Source organism: Oreochromis aureus, linkage group 5 (genome assembly GCF_013358895.1).
Source record: "Oreochromis aureus strain Israel breed Guangdong linkage group 5, ZZ_aureus, whole genome shotgun sequence".
Lineage (NCBI taxonomy): Eukaryota > Metazoa > Chordata > Actinopteri > Cichliformes > Cichlidae > Oreochromis > Oreochromis aureus.
This window is the reverse complement of record NC_052946.1, coordinates 17,748,942-17,761,288: the sequence shown is the minus strand read 5'-3', so window position 1 is coordinate 17,761,288 and position 12,347 is coordinate 17,748,942. Positions and strand designations below refer to the sequence as shown.

At 42.0% G+C, this 12,347-nt stretch overlaps 1 protein-coding gene across 2 annotated transcripts in view; it reads left to right on the top strand.

The window, feature by feature from the left end:
* The window catches only part of dip2bb (disco-interacting protein 2 homolog Bb), a 54,251-nt gene that overhangs the window by 8,080 nt on the left and 33,824 nt on the right, over positions 1-12,347 (top strand). For both annotated transcript variants that reach the window (XM_039612321.1, XM_039612322.1), the window contains exons 2-3: positions 6,894-6,965; positions 10,808-10,951. In XM_039612321.1, coding sequence (XP_039468255.1) covers positions 6,894-6,965; positions 10,808-10,951 — 216 coding nt within the window. The remainder of the gene's footprint in view (positions 1-6,893; positions 6,966-10,807; positions 10,952-12,347) is intronic.

Genomic DNA, 12,347 nt, shown 5'->3' with positions numbered 1-12,347 from the left:
GAGGTAGCCTGCTTTTCTGCTCCGCCAGGCTGATTGTTCTGATCTCATCAACTAAATCACACCTCCACTTGCTGCTCCATTCACTGATCCTTAACCTTTGCTGTTACACCATGTTGAAACCTTACCAGACTTTTTTATAATAGCTTTATCTCCCATTTTCATTTTCTGTTTTCCTTTGCTGTTCTAGAGTGTACAGGCTTGGTCATGAACCCTCACAGGGAGAAGTTATACGTTACAGTCAGCTGTACAAATACACTTGATGTAATCTGACTTGACTGGAAAGGATTTGACTGTGACATCTGCTCACCAGGCAGTTCTGTGACGCCGATCTAAAAGTGTGTTGAACTTCACAGTCAGCATTTCATCCCCCACCACCACACACACACACACACACACACACACACACACACACACACACACACACACACACACACACACACACACACACACACACACACACACACACACACACACACACACACACACACACACACACACACACACGATTAAAACCAGGGATACAATCCTCGCCTGGGTTTAGACTCGCTTTGTAAGACGCAAGACATATTTAATGCAGTCAAAGACAGCACAAAATCATAGCATTTGCTAAGTTAGCATAATATTAAAAAACTATAAAAACAGATATAAAGGTTGCTTTTAACAGCGTGCAACACTCTGTCAGCAACTGGGTGATGTTTTTGGACACGGTGATAATTAAGGCCCTGCTCCTGGGACATTTTTGTTTTTAGGTTTACATCATTTGTCATACATATTATAGCCAGAACTCAGCGTCTCACTGGTTGTGTAAATCCCGTAGGAGGATATGTGCTCGATGGTGTTCAACGTTTGTAACGGCTTCTTCCAGCAAATGTTGAAATGCGGTGTGTCAGGTGTGTCTCCACGCCCTTTTCTTTCAGTCTTGTTTCCAGCAAAGAAAGAAACTAAGGAAGGAGGTGGAAGGGCTGCCGACTGAGTCACGGTTTCATCCCAGACACGTCTTGAGCTCAGAGTGTGGAGGGAAACATGGAAACACGAATTGCACTGTTGGCCAGAGTTAACCACACCCTGCTTACAATTTCAGGGAAAACGAATCACCTGAGAGATCAACTACAGGGAAACCGTGTGTGTGGTGTGTGTGTGTGTTTTAGAGCTTGAGGCTTTTTTTGAAGCACTTTCTTTCACTCACCAGTGCCTGTAATTCCAGTTTTATTGTCTGACAGAGTAAAGGTACACAGAAATTCTCTTTGCTCTCTTTTCGATAATCCATTGTTGTTTTTTGTATCCTCCCAAACGGCAATAACTACTAAAACTATCATTATAAAATTCTATAAAAAAAGATAAATCTGTTTGTTTGATGAAATAAAACATTGCACAAGACACCTTGAATTGGTGAAATGATCTTTTAAAAAAAAAAGCAGTGTAAAAGTGTGATATGTCAGACAGTGTAGAATAAGATCAAGGTAGAGGAAAGGAGAACAATATGGAAGTCACAGAAGAAACAAAGAGCTCCAAAAGTTTTGTCAGTAGCACCCTAACTGTCATTCACACTTGCATGGTCTTGTTGATACGCTTGCATGGTCTTGTATTCACAAGCAGTCTGGACTGATTGTTCAGTACAGAAAGCATGCATCATACAAAGGAAATGAACCATTTGCTAGGATCTACATTTATGTTCCATATAGACAAAAGTATTTGGATGTACATATTTATCTACAGGGTGCACCATGTACCAGGTCACCAGTCTGTCACATGGCTCACACAGAGAGACAGACACCATACATTTTTTTTTATCTAGTTATATTATCCCAGTGTGTATCCCAGAGCTGATAATCAAATTGAAATGTGTTCTTAATATTTTGTCCCCTTAATATATTATTAATGCGTGGACAAAATGCTGAAATGTCACCACCAGGTTTCAGTTCAATCTTATACATGTTCCCTTGAATTCAGTCAACAAAGGCAGAGGAGGCCCAGTGCCAAAGAGGAGGGGCCACATGTCAGTTACTCTGGGTAACTTCGGATACTTCACTGACAAACTTGTTTTATTCCGTTTGGAGGATCCTCCTGGGAGTTTGCTTTTGTGTGATTATAGTAGACACATTATCATCAGGCTTATTCGCTCTTGTAAGATGAGAGAAAACAGCAGGAAATCCATGTTTCCTCTGTAATATTTTAGCAAGTGTTTATATAATTTTCACAAAGCAGGTGTTAACATGACTTTAAGTTGTTTGTTTCTTTTTTCTTTCTTTTTGGAGAGAAAGCAGTTGAATGATAATGCGATGAGGGAGAGAAAGAAGCAGGGAAAGAAAATAGAGGGCAGTAGCTAATTATTATTCAGACTGAGTGCCTGTGGGGAGGAAGGAGAGTGCAGGCCTGCTGCAATTCAAATAATCTGAAGCTAGAAAGTGTGAGAGTGTGGAGGGCTTAGACAAGGCACTGCTTTGATGTTTCTCCCCTTCACGTCGTGGAAAGTGAAAACGTACGGTCCGAGGTGGACGCACGGGTTTCTTTTACTGATGCGACTGTCGAACAAAGACAGGAGAGCAGAGTGGCTGTGGCCTCACAGCCTGACTGTAACACTGAAACAGTCGGATGGTGACCTCTCCACCAATAGGACAGACGTGACTGGGCCACTCTGAGAAAGTGGGTTAACGAGTGAGGCCCTCATCACCTCAGCGGGGCTGTGATTTGCCTCGAGCAGATTTCTTTGACTGTTTGCGTCTATAGTGTGTGTAGACACATTTGTCTTTATAATAAGCCAAGCTAAATAATACATCTTTTTAACTCTTTTTCTGGTAACATTTTATAATACGGCCTGCAATTTACCCACAAATACGCAAGCCAAGTCTGACTAAAACAGTAGTGCCTCGTGTCTTTACTGAAAAGTGTTGGTAAAGTATGGGAATTCCTGAATATAGACCCTCCTTAATTCGTTCCCCCTTGGATGCCTGCTATGGGTAACCCTTGTTTCTTTTTTCTGGACTGAGCACTTTCTGTCATATTTCAGGCCTGCTTGCACGAGAAGCAGGCCCGAAATATGGTGGTGATATACATTTAGGGGACCGACACTTATCATTAAGGGTACAGAGAAGGTTGTCAAATGTCGTATAAAGAGTCAAACAGTGACGACCTTTACTTATGAGACTTGCACAATGGTGAGGAGGAAAAACTCTCCCAAGAAAAACATTTCAGCTCATAAATATTTCAGGGTTGTTCTTATTGAACAGAATGTCAGAAAAACAGGATTTTATCTTGGCCATTGCAAAACATTAGTTTTATTTATTTTTTAACAATGTCATTGTGGATGTACCTGTGTGCTTTGACTCATTCCGCTTGCACAACACAACCGAGGTCCAAGGTCATGGACTGCTGCTCCGACACGCTCCTGCAAAATTTCTCAATGAAATTCAGACTTAATCTGTCCAGGTCCCAAATCATGATGGTTCCTCCACATAATTTGTTTTGTCCTCCAAACACAACATTTATAACTTTTATCTGAAAATTACACTTTTATCTCATCTGTATGTCCCCTGAGTGTTACCGAACAGTCAATTTTTTTTCTCACACTGGACACTAACAAAGATTAAGTTGAGGTGTGGAGTTATCTGCAGGTGCTCTGCTGTTCCCGTGGATTTTTTTTTCACTACTTCTGGGCTGTGTTCATAGTTTGAGCTTCGTATGATGCCCGACACTATGGAGAGTTCCTCTATCGCTAGACTAGGGATGTTAAACATAAAACCCAGAGGCCAGAATGGCCCCAGCAAAGATCTCCAATCCAGCCCACTGGATGTCATTGGAACATGTAAAGGAGAGCATAAACTTTGGAACTTTAACTCCAAATTTTAATAGGTTTTAATAGGATTTATGGGCATCCATAAAACACACCATCTACTAAAGGTGGTTTGAGTTGTTGTGCTAGTTATCGTAAACTGAGAAAACCCCAGTCTTTATAAATGCTTCCGGAGCAATTTCTAGCATATTGCACTGTGATTTTTTTTCTATGATGATGTAAAAAATTGAGACGCGTCACACTAACTGATCCTTCTTCTAAGAACTTGCCATATCAGTTTTTTTTTTTCGTTTTTCCTGTGCCCTTTATTCACAGGGCGAGGCACCGCTACAAGCTGCAAGTGTTGGAGTGTTTCCAATCCCATGGAAAACCTCACTCAAAGTAGCTTTTTGGAAAAGTACAAAAACAAGATGTTGGTAATTGTAATAGTTTTTTTTTTTTTTGATAGTCACATTTTAGGAATAATTGATGGAAAAAGGATTATAAGGGAGCACACATACATATTTTCATGCAGGGATCTCGTCACCTGTAGTTCACTGATCGCATGCAATGCTTTCACATCGGTTTAACCCTTCAGCTTCAACTGCTGGAGACTAAATGTGAGGACACAGCCGTAAAAAAACAGATGACTTTCAAATCATCCAGATGGAACAGTGATTACTTTGAGATTCATTTAATGCCACACAAGCCCCTCCCCCTTCACTGACTCCATCTCCCTCTCTGCCTATCTGCAGTGAAACTGCCTGTTCACATAAGCTAAAAATAAATTGTGTGACTGAGTGTGGCCAACTGTACTGTTCATGCATTACTTATGGAAGTGTTTGCTTTTCTTCCATTTTCAGAAAAAAAAGGGCCCTCAGTCGCCGAGCAGATATTGTGTTGGAGTGGGCTCTCAGGCGATATCCTCCAAACAGGAGCACTTTCACTGTTGCCGTCCTGTCCACAGTGATGTCAGCAGTGTGGCAATTTATATGGCTGTGTTGTAGGTTGCCTAAGCTTTGCCGTCTCTTCTGCTTAAGAGTTGTGTTAGAGGTTCTGTTTAAAACCAAGCAGATTAGTCAGTTTTTAAATATAAGAGGAGAATCTTTGTATCATCTGTAATGTCAATTACGCAAAATGTGATTCTTATTGTTTTCATCCTTTCATAATAACAAATCCAAAAATTCCAACAATCATAAAGCAGGAAACAGAGGCCCAGTTTGAATATCCACCACAGTTAAAAACACCTTTAGCCTAACATGTGAGGCCACACATTCTCACCCTTTACAAAATAAGACTAACTAAAGTTTAAGCAAATTACAGTTTCAAAGGTATTGGTGTATTTTTTTTTTCTGGAGTGTTTGGTCATAACTGACGATCTTCATCTAAAGATGAAGTTTGCATATAATTGCGGATACAAATCGTCAGCTATTTCTCTGAGTGGTTAAGATTTTCTAAGTAGATTTAAAGTTACTCAGAGCGAACTTGGATGATGTGTTGACTGCATGTGTTTCATGTTGTTTAAGTAATAACATGTTCACAGTGCAAACTTCTTGCACATCTGTAAAGAATTCATACAAATTTGTGACCTTGAACCTCTTTCTGTTTTGGTTTGCGCTGGAAGGCCTTCTGTTTTGGGGATTCGTGTAACCATCATGATTTTGTCCCAATTTTATGCTGCTTTGCTTTTAACACACCACTTTATATTCCACCCTTTGTCTTTGTAACAAGATGCTCACTTCACGTTAGTGCTTTTAACTTTGTGGTTTGTTGGAACCAAATCAGAAAATCCTCATCTCGTCTCTGTTGTCCTCTGTGCTGTAACTGGGCAGAGAATAAAAAATTAGTGCCAGAAAGATTTGTATTTTTCTTTGCTGTGCATCTCAGAAGCCTAAATTGTAATCACCGATTAAAACTGAGGCCCATGGGACATGATGCTACTGAGTGACTGATTCACAAACATCAAGGTCCTCCATCAGCCAGCCAATACTTGTAGTTGATATAAAGCTATCTCCCCTTCGTACAGACATTTTCAGGCACTGTAAAAGGATAACAGGTTGTTTCAGAGACATGTGGAGATGAAGTTTAAAAAGCAGCCAGGGCAGCTACTGGTGAACATACTGAATGAATCATTGCTGATCAACACAATTACTGTAAGAGTGTGTACAGGCTCTCCAGATGGATTTTTAGTAACTCAAAACCTGACAGCTTTGCCCACAGAGGAGTTTGGCAGAGTTTCTGTATCGCTTCGGGGCCAGCCAAGAGCTCAGTCAGGCTGTGTTGGGTCTGGTGGGGTGGAGGAAGCTGCAGATGGGCTGTTGGCAGGAGGGATGGAAGATGGTGTCAAAAGGACACTGCTTACCTATCACTTGAATACGATCAAGTCAAACCCGTGGCTTGGGATTCCTCCTCTTCTGTCCTCTGAATGCAGCATCATTCTCATCTTCATAAGCTTTTTCTGACTTCATCGCTTTATCTTCTCTGCATTTCCATTTTTCCCTTTCTTGTCCTCAGCTTTCACACTTCTCTCTTTTCTCTCGGTGTCTCTGAATCATCCCATCTCTTGCCTACGCTTCCGTACGTTTCCAGATTTAGTCCTGTTTTGTTTTTCCCTTCTTTGAGGCTGGAATCGAGCCACATGTTTGACGCCCGCAGTCATCTCCAGAGATTACTGCAACACTGTGTGGGTCCAACTGTGTTTTCATCATCTTCCTTATCATTTTTTTCTTGTTTTTTTTCTTTTTTTCCCTCCTGCTTCCTGCTTTTTCTGTCACCGTGGGTTGGAACAGGTGTTGGCTGACTCCATTCACAGATAGAAAGCTGATCATGCTGAAGCTGTTTATTCTGCCATCGATCTGCGATATCACTTGAGTAACTGTTGCTTGGTCCTTGGGTTAATGTGATATTAATAATGCTGATATTGTTCTAATGGCAAAGAGAAATGTGAAAAAACTACCATCATAACATTTTTTATTAAAGTTCAGGGTGTATAACTGGTGTATATTTGAATTCCATCAAATAAAACCATCAGAGTTTGATATGTTTTGTTATTTTTATGGTGGCATATCTTATGCTCATTTTTTCAGAAGCAATACAGTTTTATTTTATTTTATTTTTTCTACAGGTGACATCACACAGAAGGGCTATGAGAAGAAAAGGGCAAAACTTCTGGCTCCCTACATAATCCACACTCCACGTAAGTGTTCATAATCCCTTTTTTGATCTGGCTAAGCATAGACGTGCATCCCCCGTGTCTTTGCTGTTTTCCTGTCTTGCTTAGGCATACTCAAAACTATATTTTTCTTTGTCTTTTTGCCATGGCAAAAAATCTGTTCTTGACTTAAATGAAAAACTATATCTAAAAGTAGAATCATTTCACACCAGTTTTTTTAGTAGCTTTTTATTTATTATTTTACAAAAATGAAACAAAAAAACAGACTTGTAACAACAGATCTGCAAAGCAAACACGAGCTGCTTCTCTCAGTTGGAATATGACTATCTATGTCCTTTTTTTTTTTTTTTTTTTTTTTTTTTTTTTTGCCTGTCCCATTTGCTTCACGTGGAATAAGAGATGTATTGCTTTTTAGGTGAACGTGTAAACTGCTAAATTATCATCTTTTAACCAGTTTTTAGATAATTGTAGAAACTGTAATCTGTGCAGGTTTTTTTTTTTTTTTTTTTTTTTTTTTTGTCTGTCCCATTTGGTTCTTTAGCCGTCAGAATTGTTGTCTGAAGACCAACAAGGATACCAAATGGATTTATTCTGCCAAATGGATCATCATGGCATTGCCGTATTGGTCCATTTGATCAAACTTTGTTGTTATTATTTATTTTATTTTCAGTTGTTACAGATGGGACAGACATGACTGGGGGATAGGAAAGGGAGAAAGAAAGAGAGGAAGGAAAAGAAAAACAGAAGGGAAAAGGGACAGTGAGAAAGGGCACTTACAAAGACAAAGAGAAAGAAAAAAAAAATCTCCTGGATCACCTGTTGAGAGAAAAAGAAGAGAAGACAAGCAAAAAAAAAACCAAACAAAAACAAAGCAACATACTAAACACAACACCATCACGTTAATCTAGCTAAGTGTGAACAGCAGTAAATACTAAATATTGAAAGTTGTTGTGCAGCACGGGACAGACAGCGCACAATGTGCTTTGAAGTAGCAGCTAAGAAAGGTGTAGTTTATGTCTAAACAGTGAACACCCGTGTGCACACCTGTGTGGATCAACGCTTGCTTGTATACAAAAGGTTTCCCATGTAACGGTCTGCTAGAGGGTGTGGAGGCCCATAGCCCCGTCCCCCAGGGCATGAAGCAGGCATGGAGGAGATCCAGGCTCCAGACATCCAGAGGCCCCAGAGTGCAATCTATGTCCTTAAAACAACGTCCAAAAATTCCACCTAAAAAAAATAAATGTAGCTTCAAACACACAAAAAATCAATTTTTAATATTTTTCGTGTCATTTGAAATTTACATTCAGTTCAGTTCAAATTTATTTCAAATATATTGCACCAAATCACAGCAACAGGCACTGTTACAATATTATAGAGAAAACCCCAACAATCCTCAGAGTAAGCACTTGGCAACAGTGGGAAGGAAAACCCCCCTTTTAACAGGAAAGTCCTGCAGCAGAACCAGAGTCAAGGAGGAGCAGCCATCTGTAATGATAGCAATAGCAGAGACCAATTGACATGACAAGTATACATGGTGTGTTTAATGCACAACCAACTAAACTATCCAGTCTTTGTTGTGATGCTCATTAATATCCATTACTATCATCACTGAGGTTCTGAAGAATATTAAATGGACTGATTCCTATATAGTGCTTTCCCACTCCAGATGAGCATTCAAAGCGCTTTATACACCCATTCATTTATGCACTACTTCTATGTCTAAGTGCTTCACATAACATTTACACACACATTCACACTCTGATGAACAACACATATTTGGGAGCAACTCAGATTCCAGTCTCTTGTCCAAGAATACTTTGAATACTTTGTCCAAGACTCCAAACCACCAACCTTCTGATTAGTAGATGATGACCTGCTCTACCTCCCCCTCTAGCCACCCCGTTGTTAAGAATTCTCGTACCTTGGTAGCCACAACAGAGCCCATAAAGACATCGCAGCCAGGGTTAACCAAGCTTTCAAGGTTCAAGGTTCAAGGTTCAAGGTTCTTTATTTGTCACATGCATAGTTATACAAGTATAACACACAGTGAAATGTATCCTGACACGATCCTCGACATGTGCAAAAACATGGGGGGGGGGTAGAGGAATAACATTATAAATATATATATAGTATATACATTGGGGGAATTGAGTGTCTGGAGGAGAGTCTCAGTCAATTATAGATGATGTGAGGTGGGGGGGTGTTGGTTTAGGGTCCGGATGGCTTGAGGATAGAAGCTCTTCTTGAGTCTCTCTGTCCTTGCCCGGATGATGCGGAACCTTCTACCAGATTGTAGAAGTTGGAACAGTTTGTTGCCAGGATGGGACGGGTCCTTCAGTATCTGCGTTGCTCTAGTCCGGCATCTCCTGGTATAGGTGTCCTGAAGTGGGGGGAGAGCAATCCTGCAGCAGCATTCTGCTGTACGGATCACTCTCTGGAGAGCTTTTTGGTCCTTCACACAGCTGTTCCCGAACCACGCTGTCATGTTCTGTGTGAGGATACTCTCCACAGCGCCTGTATAGAAGATCCTGAGGATCTTTGGAGAGACCCTGAACTTCCTTAGTTGGAAGGCGCTGCCTAGCCTTCTTGGTCTGGACCTGAATGTGGGCAGCCCATGTCAGGTCTGAGGAGATGTGGACACCAAGATATTTGAAGGACTGCACCCTCTCCACTGGAGCTCCATTGATGAAAATGGGCTTGTAATCTCTGTGCTGACTCCTTTTGAAGTCCACCACCAGCTCCTTGGTCTTGCTGACGTTCAGCTGGAGGTGGTTGTCCTGGCACCATGATGCCAAATTCTTCACTTCGTCCATGTAGGCCGCCTCATCGCTGTTGGAGATGGCACCCAACACCACTGTGTCGTCAGCAAACTTCACAATGGTGTTGGAGCCGTGGGTGGCCACACAGTCAGAAGTGTAGAGGGAGTAGAGCAGTGGCGAGAGGACACACCCCTGTGGTGCTCCTGTGTTGATGGTGATGCTGTCGGAGACATACCCACCCACCCTCACCACCTGAGTTCTGCCGGTGAGGAAGTCCAACACCCATGCACACAGACGGCTGTTGAGTCCCAGGTCCCTCAGCTTTGTGAACAGTCTGCTGGGCACTATTGTGTTAAACGCTGAACTGTAATCAACAAACAGCATTCTCACATAGTTACCCTGTTTCTTGTCCACGTGGCTGAGGGTGGTGTGCAGGACATGGGCGATGGCGTCCTCAGTGGATCTGTTGGGTCGGTAGGCGAACTGGAGCGGATCTGTGGAGTCTGGGATGGAGGAGGAGATGATGTTCTTCAGCAGCCTCTCAAACACCTTCATGACTACCGAGGTCAGCGCAACTGGCCGGTAATCGTTCAGGGATGAGGGTTTGCTGTTCTTGGGCACCGGGATGATGGTGGATCTTTTGAAGCATGGGGGACCACAGACTTCGCCAGGGACTCGTTGAAGATGTGTTTAACACACCTGCTAGCTGGTCAGCACAGCAGCGCAGCAGACGGCCGGTGATGCCGTCTGGCCCCGCCGCTTTCCTTGTGTTCACTCTCCTCAATGCCGCTTGGACATCATGCTCCGCGACGTCAAGCTAGAGGTGCTTTTAGGTGACTGAGAAATATATAGGATCAAAACCAAGCTCCAGCTCTACAATAGCAATGTTAAGACAGTGGTGGGTAGTGCAGAAGGACAAACCAAATCATCACCTTCCACAGTTAAACAGGTAGTGTTTAACAGAAACAGTTAAAAGTTCAGCAGATACTCAAGGCCTGTTACAGGAAAGTCTTCTGCCTATTAAACCAAAGTGTTTGAAGAAATAAGTATGTAAAGCAGTTTTTGATTGTTTTGTAACAATGCATGTATTTTATGTTTATTTTACAGCACCGCCCCCTCAAAATGTACAGCCTCCCGCTCCTAGTTCCTCGAGCCATGCACCTCCACCCTCCAGCTCATCCCGGTATCGTGAGCGACGCGCTCGCAGAACGCATCGCAGTGGAGGAACCCGGGATGACCGCTACAGATCAGGTGAGCAAGAAGTCCAGCGCCAAAATGTTCTTCATCCCACTTTGGTTGTCCCACCACGGTCACACCAGCGGTACAGCGCACTACAGCACAGTTTTCAGAGCTGAAATGATCCAACAACAGTCTGTTTTTAAGCTCAGATCCTGGGCTGTTTCAAAGGGACCAATTAAAGAGCTGTGGGGAACATGTGTGTGAGCGAGGCAGACAGCAGTGCATTGCCACAGCTGGGAAGCCCCCTCAGTGAGGACCCCCTTCTCAGGCAGAAGAGTGATGTCAGTGGCTGGCTATGTGTGAGAAGGTTGTGAGGAGAGCATGGGAATAGTGATGGGGAGGGTTATATAGTTTTTTATTTAACCCTCCCCATCAGTATATATAAAACAGCACTGACTAACAGTGGGGCCGTGCGGCCAGTTTCAAGATCATTACTGTGTAAGTTGTCAAGGCTGATGATCAATGGCCACGAGTACCATTCACAGCGAGTAGTGAATGTCTGCAATCTCAGCATTGTTACACGGTGAAAGATGTACCCTCCTCGATTCAGAGATGGTTGTTTCCTTTTCACATGAAGATGAGGCAAGAGAAGCACAAAGCAAGTGTGGAGGACACAACTAGTGTTTGTTGACTGAGAGTCAGACTCTAAAAGCATCTCCCTGTGGGCTGAACCACACCCTGCTGGTTCTTTTCTTAAAAAGCCTCTCAGCCTGTGCAGCATGCTAAATGCCAGGCTGACTAATCTAAAGTCTGTCTGTCAGACTGGAGTTCGGTGGAGGGTTGTCTAAAAATGTTTCAGCTTTATAGGAAATCTGACTGGCAGGGGCAACATACATAATTTTTGTTTAATCTGGTTGGAGGATTCAGAAGGATTAGAGCTTAAAAAAACTCAGTAGCGGCTAAATTGAAATTGTGATAATAGGTCTGTGTTAGGAAATAAATCTTTGTTTTGATGTGTCGCTGATGGCATTGCATGATAGGTAAGAATTTAAATATTGAAAGTTCCAAAAAGCTATGTACATATTTGTGTCCTGGCTTAAAAATAGGTTGTTGTTATGTTGGTCAGGCTATGATTGTTATACTTACTGTGAGTCAAACTTGGCAATAAAGCTCCCTTGTGTATTCAGTTACTGCTCTTTTATAAGACAATCAGTAGTTTACAGTGTAGTGGGCAGTGAATTTAGATTTGAGACACATGCATTTATCTGTGCTATTGTCTGTGTCACAGTCACTTCTATAGTTCAAAACCCTTAATTTGGATTCCATATTTAGTGGAATGAAAATTGCTCCCAGAATTGTTGTGCTTTGTTCCACAATGTTTTCGTAGTCTCGAAAGTCTCCTAGATATGAAATGAATTCTGGTATAAAGCATTGCAAATACTGCAAAAGTGGTTAAACTGAGAGATGA